Raw genomic sequence first — 16506 nt, forward strand, 5'->3', positions numbered from 1 at the left:
TTAATATTCAACCTTCATGATGTCCATTGTGTCATATAAATGCTGGCTAATGGAAAACAATAGCCTAGAGATATGTTACCATGTTGATGAAATCCCTATTACATGTTTTTTTGTGAATCTGTGCTGACAAGAAACCCAATTTAAAAAAAAAAAAAAAGTCAAATTATCTCTAACAAATTGAAAGAAACTGCCATGCATGATGACTTTATTATATGTTGCTTTACTTCTTGACATCATATCCTATTGTCTACGTAATACGGGAGCCACAAGTCAAGTAAAGACAATACCTCCAACATCTGACACTGCTGTATTTGTTGCTGTGTCAGAGAAGAGGGAAGAGTTTAGTTACAGCCACAATGGCATGCTGTTCCAGCCCACTGTGGTGTACATAGAGCCATATTCTCTTTATGCTTTAACAAAACATACATCTCCCACAACTTAAACTTATGTCATGAAAGCTATGGTATTTTCAAATTGGCTCTATATTTCAGTGTATTAAGGTATCAACAAAAAAGGAAAGACCAAATTTATTCAATGTTTTTTTGTGTTAGATTATTAAAAGGCATATTAAATAACTCATCTTCCATTAATTCATTTGGGAAAAAAACCGAGGGGCTTTTCTTTCACAGAGGAAATAAGCTATAGGTGTGTAAAACTGAGCTTTTTTCTGTTACATATCTTGCAGGCATAGAAACACAACATGACTCATTGAGTTGAAATAAACAACATTCCACCAACGTTTTTCCTGTTAAACAACAGCAGTTGATGACAAGCTATTATGGACATTTTCTCTTGCACATTTCTACATCTCTTTGCCTGCTGCTGTGTCTCCCAGAAGGCCCATCTAAGCTAAGACCGAAGCTGACAAAAACAGCACAACACAATGACAAATTCTGTATGTCTTCCCAGCTGCCTTTGGATATACACGGTTTCTGTCCTCTGCATTAAACCCTCTGGTCAAATGTTGTTAAGGCATGTGCTGTTGAGTCTGTCGACATTTAATTCACAGCTTACTGCTTTAATAGCTACAGCCCCCTGCTCACTGTTGAACCCGGGGGCTATTCTACCACCTGAGTCAGACTATAATAGCTGGAGATATTGCAGCTCAAATGCCTCTTTCAGATGAAACTGGAAGGACAACCAGATGTGTTTCAGCAGACAAAAAGAGTTTATCTTCACAACATGCTGCTTGTCGGACCACCTTCACAAGTGTGTAACACAGGTGACACACTGACATAACTGACAATGCCAGGGGTGGGTCATTATTTTTTCTATGGGGCCACATGAAAAACAGAAATTATTGTGGCGGGTCGGGCCAAAAGACTAAACTCAATTCTAATTCTAATTTATACCATTAATTGTATTTCTCATTAAAAACATAAAAAACAGTAAATAGGATGGTTCTGAAAAGCTGGTAAGACTGGTGAGAACATATGTTATCATCAAGCATTAAAAAAATTAGTTTGCCTCACAAAAAAAACAAAAACAAAACAAAAACAACAACAAAAAGAAATGTCAATTAAATGAATTCAATGAAATTTCCCAAAACAATGATAAACAAACGGTAAACATTTTTACCATTTGTGACTCATTACACATTGGTGATAATTTCTAGTCACATTCACCCCTTTGACATTTTGAGTTTCATATTCTGTTGGTTCTTAGCTCTCTAAAGGAATCATAATATTGACTTTGTACTCCAAATATTAAGCAAGATACATCATATAATAACGATTGTCACAAAGACCTCCAAAGTATCGTAATTCACTGCTAGTTGGTGCCTTTACCTGCCTACATTTGTAGTCTAACCACCTCATTTGGTGTTTTTCTGTTCTTTTTTCATGTTTAGTAAGAGAAATCTAGCCTCTGTTAAGCTTTAACGAGTGCATCAGTCAGGTTGAAGATTGGAGATGCGAAGGACAGCTGACAAATGATCATCAGTGAGAGAGGACCTATACCTGAATTTACTGAGAATGTTTGTTCACATATGTAGGTAGAGCCAAAGAAAACCAACACGTCTCCCCATGTTTGGAAAGTTTTCCTCCTTGAGAGAAGAGTAAAAATCCAGCAATGATCTTGACTTAAAGTGATTTGCTAGTACTGCATCAGAGTGCAGGTCAATGAGTTCCAGCTGAACATCACTGGGTGCAATTTCCATTTTGCAGGTAAAGGGAGAGTTGGAGAATGAGGGTGTTTTAACATTCACTCTTTTCCTGGTGACAGGGTTCCACATTCGCACTTCCTCCGCATTTTTTTTTAACTTATCCTGCATTTTGCACAAAAATGGCTGCTCTAGAGGCTCTTATCCAAAGCCAAGGGGAAATAGTCAAAACTTCCCACTTGCAGCTGGAGTTCAAGATTTGCTGCAATGTCCTCAATCCTTCTGGTCAAGGTTGGCCTGGAGAGCGGGACTTGATCAAATGCTTCTCGTTTTTCAGGGCATATTAGTAAATTTAGGTATAGATTCTCTCTCACTGATGATCATTTGTCTGCAGAGTCCACTAAGCACTCTGACAAACTCTCCCTCCTAGAAATAGCTTACTTTTTTTTAGTAATTTTGTGGGATATCACAAAGCTGGTCTTGGTTGCTGCATCCCTGGGTATGTAAAGACATGTAAAAAAAGCCTTGCTTTTGTAGCTTAGCTAGCAAAGATTCTGATGTCTGCACCCTTTCAGCATTAGTCAGGTTTTCATACTTCTCCGCATGTTTTGTCTAGTAATACCAACTCAAACGGTAATCCTTAAACAAGGCGATCTGCTCTCTGCAAACTAAACACACAGATTTACCTCTGACTTCAGTAAATAAATACTTAGCAGTCCATGTTTTGTTGAAAACCCTGCATTCTGCATCTACTTTTTGTTTTTTTTAGCATGAGTAGCCATTTTTACGGTGGCCCAGAGGTGTCACAGCAAATAAAAGCCGCAACACAACAAAATAAGTCACAACACTACAAATAAAAGCCGCAACACAACACAATTAGGCACAACACTACAAAATAAACCGCAACACAACACAATAAGCCACAACACTACAAAATAAACCGCAACACAACACAATAAGCCACAACACTACAAAATAAACCGCAACACAACACAATAAGCCACAACGGAAGTTGTCTTTTTTTTTTTTTTTTTTTTTTTAAGATTTTACCACCGGAAGTTAGCTACACCAAGTTTCAGTCCAAACAGATGGGAAGTTGGAGATTTTAGGAGGCAGCCGGAGAAGTAAGTAAAATACTGTTTGTTAATAACGTTTATTAATTTCGGCATGCGCTTTTATGAATGCTTTTAACTTTTTATGTGTAGATTAAGAGTCATTGCATGTTCGATGTATGCACACGGACGAGGTACAGTCCGTTGCGACAAAGCAAAGCTGCAAGACAGTGCTTTATTAAATGTAATTGTTAGTAACTTAAACCTCTGTTTCTCTCCCTCTTAAGATAAGTAAGGCCTTTCCGTTTGGTGTTTGTCTATTTATAAAGCACGTTAACGTGAAAAAAATATTTAAAACAAAAACACACCAAAAAGAGAGAGAGAGAAATATGTATTTATGCAGACTGATGCGAGCCCCCAGCACTGTCTTGCAGCTTTGCTTTGTCGCAACGGACTGTACCTCGTCCGTGTGCATACATTGAACATGCAATGACTCTTAATTTACACATAGAAGTTAAAAGCATTCATAAAAGCGCATGCCGAAATTAATAAACGTCATTAACAAACAGTATTTTACTTACTTCTCCGACTGCTTCCTAAAATCTCCAACTTCCCATCTGTTTGGACTGAAACTTGGTGTAGCTAACTTCCGGTGGTAAAATCTTAAAAAAAAAAAAAAAAAAAAGACAACTTCCGTTGTGGCTTATTGTGTTGTGTTGCGGTTTATTTTGTAGTGTTGTGGCTTATTGTGTTGTGTTGCGGTTTATTTTGTAGTGTTGTGCCTAATTGTGTTGTGTTGCGGTTTATTTTGTAGTGTTGTGCCTAATTGTGTTGTGTTGCGGTTTTTATTTGTAGTGTTGTGACTTATTGTGTTGTGTTGCGGCTTTTATTTGTAGTGTTGTGACTTATTTTGTTGTGTTGCGGTTTATTTTGTAGTGTTGTGGTTTATTGTGTTGTGTTGCGGTTTATGTTGTAGTGTTGTGACTTATTTTGTTGTGTTGCGGCTTTTATTTGCTGTGACACCTCTGGGCCACCGTACATTTTTGAGGGCTGAAGTCTCTTGTGACCGGCTTGTGACAATGCACACGTCTATCTATAAATCAGAATCAACTCTAAAGGGAGCGCACGTGAAAGAGTGCCTTCCCACGCCCACATGGTGGCTATAAATGGCCAGGTGAACGCTTATAAAAAATATTCATCATATCATTTCCACGATGGCTCGGGAGGGGAAAAAGAGGGAAGAAATGTAAAAATGTTTAATTGGTGGGCATGACGTGGGCCTTATCAGTGTCAGAAAGGCAGAATAGTGGCAGCAGGTGGCAGATGCTGTCATCGCCGTATCAGAAGGGAAGACAGGCCAGAGGCATCAGATGTTGCGGCTGGATATCTCAGTTGGTAGGGCATCCGCCTGCCATGCGGGAGATCGAAGTTCGAATCCCACAGAGGTGAACAGTAACACCTTTCACTTGGGGCCTTAGGCAAGACGCTACAGCCCACAGTACATCGTTTTGGAGAAAAGCGTATGCTAAACGACATTAATGATGCCGGTAATGTAGTATTTTGTTTTGATGTATAAAATAAATATGTACAGATACGTATTGTATACACTTGTAGCAGTTTATTTAGTATTAAATAATATTTCTTTATAGTTCCTGGGTGTTCCAACTGGGTCAGCGGTGCTGCAGCAGTGATTAGAGAGGGTGAGGCTAAAGACTCCACGCAGCACCCCCATGTCCTCAGAGGAAGTCCTGCAGGTGCAGAGAGACACGATCAATGTTATTAACAATGTGGCCATGGAGTTGCAGGAAATAGAGACTGTCTTGACGGAAATTGGGACAACAATTATGTGGAGGTAGGAACATTCTCCCGCCAAGTTTAAATCCCAAAAGTTGACTGTATTTGTCGTATGCCAGTTTTTGTACCTACACTAGCTTTATACATGAGGCACCAGGTCTGGACAAGGGGGTAATGGAGAAAGTAAGGCAGTTTTAGACCAAGGAGTTCTAGGGACTTCATGTGTTTGACTGGGGACTTTGGAGCTCCTCTGGGAATCTCATACAATCACAATACAATGCTTCCTTTCTGTTAGTGTTTACAACTAAATCTTTATAACAGTGACTGGAATAAAGATTTCCTTAGTTATTCACAAGCTCATTGAAGTGTGGACTTGACTTGACGATTTCTTTCTCTGTGTTCTGTATAACATTAAGATGTTTTAATCATTTAATAAATGTTAATGCACATTTTGCAATGTGGCTTAGAGATTGGATTGGGGTCATCAATGCTGCTTTCATGTGTTCACTAACCACCATACAGTTGCATCAATGATGCTTTTCTTTGTGCTCATAGATCATGTAGTCAATTATAAAAGGTACAAAAGAAATGTCAAATAGCTTGGTTCTAGTTTTATGGAGACACAGATAGAGGCATGTTTTTTTACAGTTTAAAGAGAGGAAAAAAAAAAAGAAAAATGTACTATTTCTATTCACCCCCCTCTGACTCACTAAGTCAGAGGGGGGAACAGACAAAAGTCTTGTTTGGATTGCAGATTTGTTCTTAAATAACACCTTTATTTGACCAAATCAGATTATATACCATGAAGTCCTCAATGAGTATCGAAAGCATAGGTAATTCATGTTTATTATTTAACATGTCTCCTCATTGGTGCACAAAAGCCTCATTCCAAAGTACCAGCAGACTATTTATTTCAGCACCTTTTCTATAGGCTGTTGCGTTGCTGGAAACAGCATGGATTCTGGCCAACAGAGCACAAAAGATATTTGATTTCTCCAAATTAATATATTTTTTGATTATCTTTTGTATAATTTTTCATTTTTGGCAAAATCAGCTCTGGGCTGAAATCACAGATTGTGTAACAGACTGATGAAGTCATACCTTAGTGGACATAAAGAAAGAAACCACTGAAATGTTTTAAATTGGCAATACCACTGATAGTCATGAAGTATCTCTGGCTTAAATTGGCTTCCATTCAAAAAAATATCAACTTTTCTCATAATTATTTAAGTCAATATATTTTTTCACAAGTTTTTACCCATCCATCTTCTTGCCCAGATATGGTTATTTCAAGATCCAAATTACAGCTTATAAATAGGTCAGAAAGATCATTACAGTTTGTGGGTCATTCCCAATGTTATCAAACTACTCTGGTGATGATTGGTAAGTAGCACATAGTATATCACAATTTATATGCTATTATTATATATTATACACTAAAATGAAAGAAAAGGCACATCAGAAATGTGACTGATGCTGACTTTAGTGGGTAAATTCAAGAATGAAATATCAGCTTTAAGCTATAAGATTTTTGCATTTTGCTTGCATATTGCATTAATTAAGAGGCCTTTTTTCACCATATTACAATTCTATTTAAACAGATTTTCATTTAAATGAAAAGGAAAACAAAGTGATGGTTGCCACTCCCTATTAGTTTCCATTCTGGTTTGAAAATGTAATTCAGCTTTAATAAAGAAAACAAGTAAATATCTACAGGGGGATCTCTGACAAAGAGTTTACGCAGTATTTTAAATTCCAGCTCATTTAATGATTAACTTGATGGATGTGAGATCTTCTCTTTGGGTCTGAAATGCCATGTTTGAAAGTACATTTCCACTGTGTCATAATGTGCTCAGAAATGACAGTTTCAATATCCGAAGCCTTTTACTGCTTTCAGAGAGTGCAGGCACATCCAAGTGTGGGCTGTCAAAGACAGCCAGGTCTGGTGTTCTTAAAAATCTACTGATACTGGCATTAATGTGGGAACATTTTCTTCTCTACTTACTCCTTCTTTTGAGGTATCAGCCAATAAAGTGTCCCAGAGTTTTTAGTAAGTTTTATGTCTGCAGGCCACTGCTTCTTACTTATTTTGTAGTCTGTCTTGCTATGTACTGATACATTAGTCTTCTCCACTAATTTTCATTTGGCTCGTTCCTGAATCCTGATTAGGTTACAAGAGCTCCATCAAGGGACATTAGAATAAAAATCTAAAAAGTAGAAGTCATGGACAGTGGGGGAGGACCTGCCTTTTTTGGACTGAAACTTTAATACTGATTCCCACTAACCACTGGAACAGAAATAACTTTTACTTTATTCATCCCAGCTGGGAAATTCAGCTCTTCATTTTTCTCTAGCAAATCTATCTAGATGGGTAGAGAGATGGTATTTCAATACCCAGGAGCAGTTGGGGTGTTAAGAGGCTTTGCTTAGAGACCTACAGCAGTTCACCTCTGTAGCCACACCAGGGACTTGAACCCAGGTCCAAACTCAAGTCCTCTTCTGTCACCACTAGACTACCACCATTAAGCTTACACTCCTGGGCTGTTAATGTCCCTACCAGGGCAAATGGACAAGAAACCAATATTACATACATAAAAAGCACCTAAAACATGTAGCTAGCCCATCTGGGCCTTCAAGAAAAGCTCCTTTTTTTCTAGGTAAGGTTGTGTAAAGGACTTATGAATAAATAATGTGTTACCCAAAGTAGATAGAAGACAGCATGTTCTCAGTTTAGAAAATCAGGAAGAGTTCCTGATGGGCAAAAAAATCTAACTAACTTGACAAGTAAATCAGACCAGAGATACCAAAATAGTGAATTTTGGCCATTTAAAACTTTTAACATTAAAAAACATTTAATAATAATCATTTAATAATTATCTAAAGGAATTATATTGTGGATTTTTTTAACCAGATGATTTTTGCATTAGGTGGTTATTTACTTTATAAGAATAGCCAGTGTTACTTCCTAGGACATGGCATAAAAAACAGATATAAACAAGATTACTGAACCAAACAATGGGGATCTTGGACAAATTGTCTCCTCACACTATGATTCAAGCCATGACAAAGAGTTGAAAAACCTCCAGAGAGCTGAGGGGGGACCATAGATTTGGATAAAACTTCTCTATAAGGAGCCCACTTTCACATTCCAGCTGATTTAGCTCCTTTGATCAACTACAACATTGTACGTTTCACACAGTCTACCTTTAAGAAATACTGTACATAATCCACTCTGTTGGGAGGAGAATCAAGTTGTGAATTTATTGAGGCAGTTTCAACCAGCTTCTCCACGTGAGTCTTCATTAAATTCAAACTTTGCAAGAGCTGACTGTCTATAACACTTTTTGCTCTTGCAACCTTCATCAGTGCTACAACAATTGTGTGAAGTGTTGACAGGAAACAGCCCTGAGAATAGCATGCAGGAAACTTACTGAGAATTTTGACAGTCAAACACTTCAGCTAAATATTAAGCTATATTCATGGAAAACAACTCATTAACTTTTCTATTTCTGTGATACTCCTACATTTGTTTTGGAAAGGTTAAAGTTACAACAGCCCAATAAAACACCGTAATTCCAGACACATTGTGTTGCAGTCTCCTGCGACTTGTAGTTAGGAGGATAAATCCTAACAGTCCAGATCCTGACAGAGCTTTCTACTTTATGAGATACTCTTCTTTGCAGTTGCAGCCCCATCCCTGAGTCTGTCCCAGTGGAGGCAGATATGAATGGTGACAAGGAGCCAGATGGGAGTAGAGCTATGAATCCAGAGTAGAGGCAGTAAAAATTTAGAGGTCCATTGTCAGCTCTGGGGGGATATATTACTTGGTGTTGTGTTAAGTGAAGCATCAACACTGTTGCACTTATAGCAGCAAAAGCAGGCTCATAAATAATTAGTGTTTATGCTGACCTGACACACAAACAAATGAATAAATAAGTGCCCTAGATATTAAAGAAACACAATAAGTTTTAGTTTTGCACTAAAGATTGACAGACAAATTTACAATACATGTAATCTATAAGAAAAAAGAACACATTGTGTAATTTTTCTATCGTTGTTATTCATTTAGTTATGTAAGTATAAAAGAATTTATTAATGTCTGATGTAGGATGATGCAACAGTGAAGGGTTTTTGAAGATGGCCAATTTTCTTTGTTTGAACGGATTCATTTGAAGTTGAAACAACAACAACAACTGTATTTCAGCAAGTTGCATCACTAAAAGGCACTATTCAGAGTTCAAAGTCTAATCCTAAAACTCAACAAGTTGGTCTTCTATGGTCCCAAAAATGACATCTCATTTTAAATCAAATGTGACATACAGCGTGCGTTAAAGGAGTGAGGCAAATATGTTGACATGGTTGACTGTAACTAGGCACTGTCATAAAGCCCCAGTGGTAAAGTTCATTCCTGAGACTTCAGTCCTTGCTATCAGGGATATAAATGTCAGCTTAACTTAGAATGACAGAGAAATGCTTTGCTAGGCAGAAACTAAGTGATTTGTATATAAGTTTATATATCATGATTCTGTTCTCCACTAGAGAAACCTGTGATTTTCCCAACTTCAAGTCTTCTTTCTGGGTCTTTTCTTTTTTTGAAGGAGAAAAAGCACCAGGTCTAGGATACAAGTCCCTGGACCTGAGACAAGATCCACAATCCAGGACTAATTTATTCTATTTTCCAAACTTTTCACTTCCTTTTTCTTTGCTTTATTTTGATTTCTGCTTTCTGCTTGCAAAACTATTGGTCAAGTTGAGAAAATGTAATTGTGTTAAAATTGGCTACACAACAACATATATTTAATTGTGCTTTCTGTGACTTGTACATTACTAGCTCGGGTAGACCCTACATGTCCTAAAATGACACTTTGGGGTACATTGTGCCCCAAAGTGTCATTTTAGGCACCTGTGCCTGCTTTGGGCATCAGTATGTGATGAGCGGGGAGCAATAAGTGATCATGTATAACTGCAGGTGTACAACATTATACAGTACAAGAAGAAACCTGGAAACCTAAAATCACTGATCACACACTGTACCTGTCCCAACATCAGTGTGCTCCTGAGACATGTGCTGGCTCTGGTGGACCCATTCACCATTGCACTTAAAGAAGATTTGGAGAGCAGGCCGGGCTTGGCATCTGAGCTTGATTGGGTTACTCTTGATGATGTAGGCATCAACAGGCTCCTCCAGGAAACGAGGCAGGGTCCCAGACTGGCCATGCTGCAGGGCTTCACCCCGGGGACCTGATGAATAAAACGACAATAAAAATCTGACTTAAACAGAATTTTTAACCATTCAATCCTTGTCAGGTTTTTCCTTTCCAGCTCTAACAAGGTTTGTGTCAGGTCTACTTCCTCCTCCTCTACACCTCTGCACTATGATCCATGGAGCATCCATCACTCTTTTAAATGCATTATTTTGGAAGACATTTCTAGACTAAAATAATACAACAAGAAAAATAAATAAATAAATAAATGAAATAAAATCGGCATTTTCCAAAGTCAGTTCTCGGCTAAATTTTTATGATACAATTCACAAATATTTCAACTAATAAATCCTTCTAAGTGTTGTACTGTTTAATAATTAAGTACACACATTTACACAAACTGTTTTGCAAGTGTGCAAACATATTTATTGTGAGCAATGCCATCTTTATTTAGTCTTTGAATAATTTAAGTCATTAGGATTATTGTTTTCCACCTCCTACACGTTAGGTAATTTATTTATCAGAGAAATGGAAAGCATTGGTCAAGAGTCACCTCAGCTGCACCGTTGTCTTGTTGTACATTTTGTTTTTGTATATATATATATATTAAAAAAAACCAACCAACCAACCAAAGAAACAAACAAAAAGAAAAAACAAACAGCTTGAAAAAAAGTCAATCTTTGTTAGATCTGGCTTAGTTGTAGGACAAGTGTTGGTTTTTGCAGTATCAACACTATAACTACATGTTAGCAAGTTAATGGGAAAAAAAGGAACCTGAGTCTTTCAAACAGACAAAAGACCTTTTGGCACCTTTTCCCCTAAGTTTTCAAAGACTAATTATATACTTATCTGAGCATGGTATAATGAATCAAGGCAATAATATCAAATCAGCATCATCTATGCCCATTTGTGCCCATGGTGTGGTGCTGCTTTGTTTGCTTGACAGGAGAAACTTGCACAACTGTGAAAGCATTTATATTTCTAAACAATATAAACAAGTTTGAGAGATATTTATCACCATCTGTAATATATTTTTTAGTAAGTAAGGCTTTGCTTATGTCAGCAAAATGCTGCCACATTCTGCACATATTACAACATAACAGAAAAAAAAGCGCAAATCTGTCTGAAATGCCACGCAGGCCGATCATCCAATGTGAACACTTTTAACGAAATAAAAAAAAATAAAGTAGACCCTGAACTGTTTCACCATTCTGTATCAAACAACACTGAGAAAACATTTGGCTTTCAAAGCTTTCACCAGCTGGTCTCCTCAGTTCTCAAACGATGATACACTGATGTTAGAAGGTGATGCAACACAGTGGTAAACACCCTCCTATCTTAACCTTTCTTAAATGTGTTGCTAGCATCAAATGAAAAATGAGCAGATAACTTTTTAAAAAAAAAATTATTACTAAAACGATTAGTTTCATGATCAGATTTGTTTTGTTTTTTTCCCTTAAAGTTGAATCATTGCATTATTTATTTTAAATTAACTTTTAATTAAACATTATTTCTTTAAGGGTTATAACTTACTGGAATAGATAAAAAATAAATACCCCACTTAAACTTAAGCAGATCTACACTAAGGCTTTAAACATCACCTTGATCCCAGCTGATGGTCACAAAAGACAACTAATTCAGGAGAAGAATTTACTGAAAAGACACATTAACGGGCATTACTCCCTCCTTTCTCAGCCTGTTTGAGGTGTGTTCCAGTCGGCACACGTTTTGCCACTTCTGAGGCCCACAAGTGTAATTACACTCTGACTAATCTGCTAGTTTGCTGGAACCTCTTTCATGCAAGTGTGAAGGGTTTAGTGAGGCAAACCATCCCGCACCTACCCCTCCTGATCCCAACTCCCCATTGCACACTCCATGTTTCTTCACAGTGATGGGTGTACCTCTGAAAAGCCCATCAGGATTAGAGAACCCACTCTCTCTTTCTCTCTCTCTAGCTAATCTAATCCTCCTACCTTCCCTGCCGGATGTCTCCTGATCGAGGGAAATAGATAAAAGACTCTGTGATTCCCTGTCTGTGAAAATCACAGCACTTGCTTAGTGTTCCTCTTCCCTCTGTGCGACACATTCACATTCTCTCCCTCATTCCTGGAAAGGGAGCTGAACAAAGAGACATGCTTTTAATTTCAAAATGACTCGCCCTAGGCAAGCTTTTCTTGTTCACAGTGCTCCAATTTGTTTTGCGCATGCAGAATTGACATGGTCTGTTTGTGTTTCTATGGATGCAAAGCATAGATGTGAGGGTGCATCTAGACAAAGACGGATGGCAACAAGAATACACAAACACACAGCTGTCAAACAGTCAAAGCTCTTTAAGTAAAAACACATTTATTAATAGATCAGTCCTCATATTAATTAATGCTTATCAACAGGGAAGTTTAATGCCACTGCAACAAGTACCTGTATTGGCAACATCAACATTAGAGATGATATCAGTCATGCATTACAGGTTTTATTGCAGTTAGTAGTCTGCTCACTACTCAAACTTTCATTTTCTGTTTAGCCGCTGGGTGAGTATTGCAGCACACAGATTAAGGGAGAAACAGCAAAGGCAACTCTGGTGCCATTTAACCTCAGGCTGGTGTTGGGACATGTGGTTTACAAGCACTTAAGTGTCCCTGGAAACTGCCTAACATTGTCTCAGATTGTGAAATTGCTGAATATATAACAAAAATAGAAACACAGAGAAGGAAGTACAATATATTTTATTTAAAATATACCATCCTAGGCTCCACCATACTGTGGGATAGGCCTCTGGCTAAGCACTGCGATGCAGCGTGATGCTGTTTGACATTCTCCCAACATTCACTCATTTACATCTTGAAGCCGGTGCAGGCTTGTTATTGGTTCACCTCACCTCAATATGCTTCAGTGCCGTCATTCAGGAGACCGCTGAGCCCTGTGTTTCACAGTTTTCACAGTGATCTACAACCAATGCTTCAGCCTGGCAATAACGCACAGGGGGCACAGATACATCTAGCCAACTCTACAAGGAAAACAACATATCACTGCCAAAGGGCTGAGTGATGGCTCTATTTTCTTTTTCTTTTTCTGCCTCTATGTCTGCCTTGCACATAGACTGAAGTTTCTACTGGAAACAGGCTGCTTGTGATGCAGCTTGTAATGAATATGAATTTCTCAAGTACAGCAAAAAGTTGCATGCAAAATTAAAAGCAATGTGTAAGCGGGGTCTCTTGTGTTAGCTCATAATGCTGTGTATGAGTGACTTCTTGACACGCAGATTGGGGATCAGGACAGATCCATGCACAGATGCAGAGAATGAGCCTTTTCTTTGCTGCTTTTTGTCTTGTGTAATGCCCTTCTAATCAAATCTGCAGATGGCACTGGCATTGCTCTCTACCTCCAAGTTCATACTGGAGATGAAGGCTTAGCTGTCACACAGTTACAGTACTTCTGCTGAAAGGCGAGGAGGACCACCTGTGGCGTCTTCAGATGAACTGCTTTCTGTAATGTAACAAAACTACATCTCATTTTCCAATTTTCATGCAATTACTGTAGTTTTGTAAGCAAAATGTTTTTCATTTTTTGACAAAAATTTTTTATCCTTTGAAGAGTTCATAATCATTTTGGTTATATTATTTGTTGTGTTGTTCTTGGAAGCAGGCCGTTGAAACAACTGGGTGTCAAATGCATAAAATGTGAAGGAATTCTTTCTGTAGATTTATAAAGCTATGAATACATATTTTTCAAATTATACACATTTACAAGCTTCATTTCTACTCCAATTTTTAGCCACGAATAGATGCGAATGCTACTAATTATCCATTTGCATATTTTCGACTTTCAACCACAACTTCATAAACATGACAGTAAAAGCAACAATAAAGAGGAAGCTCGGTGAAGAGTGAAGAAGAGAAAATTAAATATTTTATTTGCTGATCTTAGCTTTTGAATGATGAATAGAATGAATGAAAAAAGTGAAATGCTATCACCTGTGGTAGTTGAGGTTAAAAAAGTGGCTGAACTACAAAACAAGAGGACAAAAAAAGCAAAAAACATGAGCGCTATAGACAGAGGACTGGAAACCCCTGCTTTATCAGCAAAGAAATGTACACACAGCTTGTACAATATAACAGATTTTAGATGATTATGAGTGAGATAGAGATGTACAGATGAAGCACGGCATGTTGGCTCTTTCATTAGAGAGCCCTTGGAAGCCTGCTAAAGAGTATGATCCTTGTTTTGTCTTGAAAGTCTTCCACAGTCATTATAGATGCCTGTAATGCAGCTAGCTGTTTATAGAAACCATAATTACATTAGCGTATGTTATAAACATTTACCACAAGTTAAAAAAGTAAAAAAAGAAACAAACAAAAACAAACACTGTGAAACTGAGCATGCTCAGTGAATTTGTTCTTTATGGACAATTATGTTATTTATGTTTCTACTTCTTCTTAAACTGGACCAAAAGTATATGTATAGCAGGTTTTAAGAATGTGTGAGGCTGAGCCAACTCACCACCAGGTGGTGATCAGTTAACAGGTGACAAGAGGGGCGGAGATGTCAACTGATTGGCACCTGGTGGTGAGTTGGCTCAGATGGTGAGGGAGGATGCTGGTCAGGCATGCATCTCATTTGAGGATCAGAACTGCCTCAAAAAGTTGATGCTGGAAGCCTACTGCCCATCACTCTCATTTATTGTCCTTGTACAGAGGCTCCACAGGTTCTCAATAGGGTTGGGGTCATGGGACGATGGTGGCCACAACGTGCCCTAACAGACAAAGATTAAATGGTATGTTTTGCAGCATGGGATGGTGTGTTGTCTTTACTACAGAAGGCATGTTTTTTACTTTTATACCATAGCAGGAAACAGTCAGTTTGAAATTGCATATAATTTGCAGAGGTCATTTTGACACCATCAGGCATCCTTCAGGGCCTACCTTTTCACTCTCCATTATTCCAGCCCAAAACATCCCTCCACCACCACCTTGCTAACATGACAGCCCTTTTGGGACATGATTGCCATCCACTAACCATCCAGAACTTCATCCATCTGGACCGTGTTCCACGGCATTCATCGGTTAATAAAATTGCTTGAAAATGAGACCTCATGTATTTCTGAGCCCTCTGCAAATATCTCACTTGAAAAGCATGAGTTAAGGTAACTACACAAATTATTCTATTAACAGGAGTTAATTCAGTATCTCAAAATAACGACGTTAAACCTTTTTTGACGGATGGATAGACAGACAGATAGATACGCCTTCCTTTGTTTTCTTTGTTTTCTGCCTTTACCCCACCTGTCACCAGCTCCACCTGATCAGAGCAAAGCTTTTTAGTTGTGTCCCATGAGTCTAAAACCTAACAGAACTGACTCAGTTTATTCAGTGATTCAATAAACAATCTCAGAATCTCATGGTGTTTCTCATGAGAAAACAGTAAAGAGTTTAATTTACATCCACCACTGTTGAAAAAGTGTAAATTAAGAGTTTTACGTATACTAACTTTGATAAAAAAAAACAAAACCACAATGTAGCATTTAAACTGTGGGGAAGGGTTTACATTTTCTTTATGAAAAAACACAGAAAAAACAAACTGAAATTTTTTTTACATGTTTGATCTTGCTTAAGCACGTACTATATGACTGTAAGCCATAAAACCCTTCATGCATGGCTAAAATGGCTCAATATGTCAAAAGCCAAACAAGATGACACGTAAATAGACTTAATGGCTCTCAAAAAAGAAAGCTTGCTGCCTTTAAATCTTCAATCCACTGTGTTTTCTTCTTCTCAGAAAGTAATTACAATACCTCTTGAAGAGATATTTGTTTTCTAAAAACATGTTTTCTTGCTGTAATAATGGCCCATTTCGATTGCACGAAGTAGCTGAAATTAGTTTTTTTTTCTTATTTATTTATTTTTGTTTAATTTGTTTTCTTTGGGGCTTTGCATCTCAGCTAATAACTCGTATCAAGTACTGGTTTTAGCACTACCTCAAGGGTTCCAAAGGAGCTAAGCTAATCATCCATCCACCCATTTTCCATAACATTTAGTCCAATTCAGGGTCACGGGCAAGCTGGAACCTAACCCAGCACTTTAGCAGGAGACAGGCAGGGTGTACCCTGGACATGTCACCAGTCCATCCAAGGGCCTAAGCTAATCGTAAATGGTGATATTAAAACACTGCAGACTAATAACTGAAAGATGAAGAAGTTTTTAAGCATTAACTGTCACAACAAGGTTTTGCAGAAATCTTTTTGTTTCCTCAGAATATGGTGGTTTTGATGGTTTACAACTCTGTGAGCTTGGATTGCTAAACATAAGGCACTGATCCCATCTCCATATGGATGGCATTTCCATATGCATGAATAACAAAT

General features: G+C 37.9%; 1 protein-coding gene across 4 annotated transcripts in view; it reads right to left on the minus strand.

The window, feature by feature from the left end:
* The window catches only part of LOC121630182 (netrin receptor UNC5D-like), a 195367-nt gene that overhangs the window by 69171 nt on the left and 109690 nt on the right, over positions 1–16506 (minus strand). For all 4 annotated transcript variants that reach the window (XM_041970308.1, XM_041970305.1, XM_041970303.1 and 1 more), the window contains exon 2: positions 9982–10188. In XM_041970308.1, the coding sequence (XP_041826242.1) occupies positions 9982–10188 (207 nt within the window). The remainder of the gene's footprint in view (positions 1–9981; positions 10189–16506) is intronic.

The sequence above is a fragment of the Melanotaenia boesemani genome, chromosome 19 (genome assembly GCF_017639745.1).
Source record: "Melanotaenia boesemani isolate fMelBoe1 chromosome 19, fMelBoe1.pri, whole genome shotgun sequence".
NCBI classification, from domain to species: Eukaryota; Metazoa; Chordata; class Actinopteri; order Atheriniformes; family Melanotaeniidae; genus Melanotaenia; species Melanotaenia boesemani.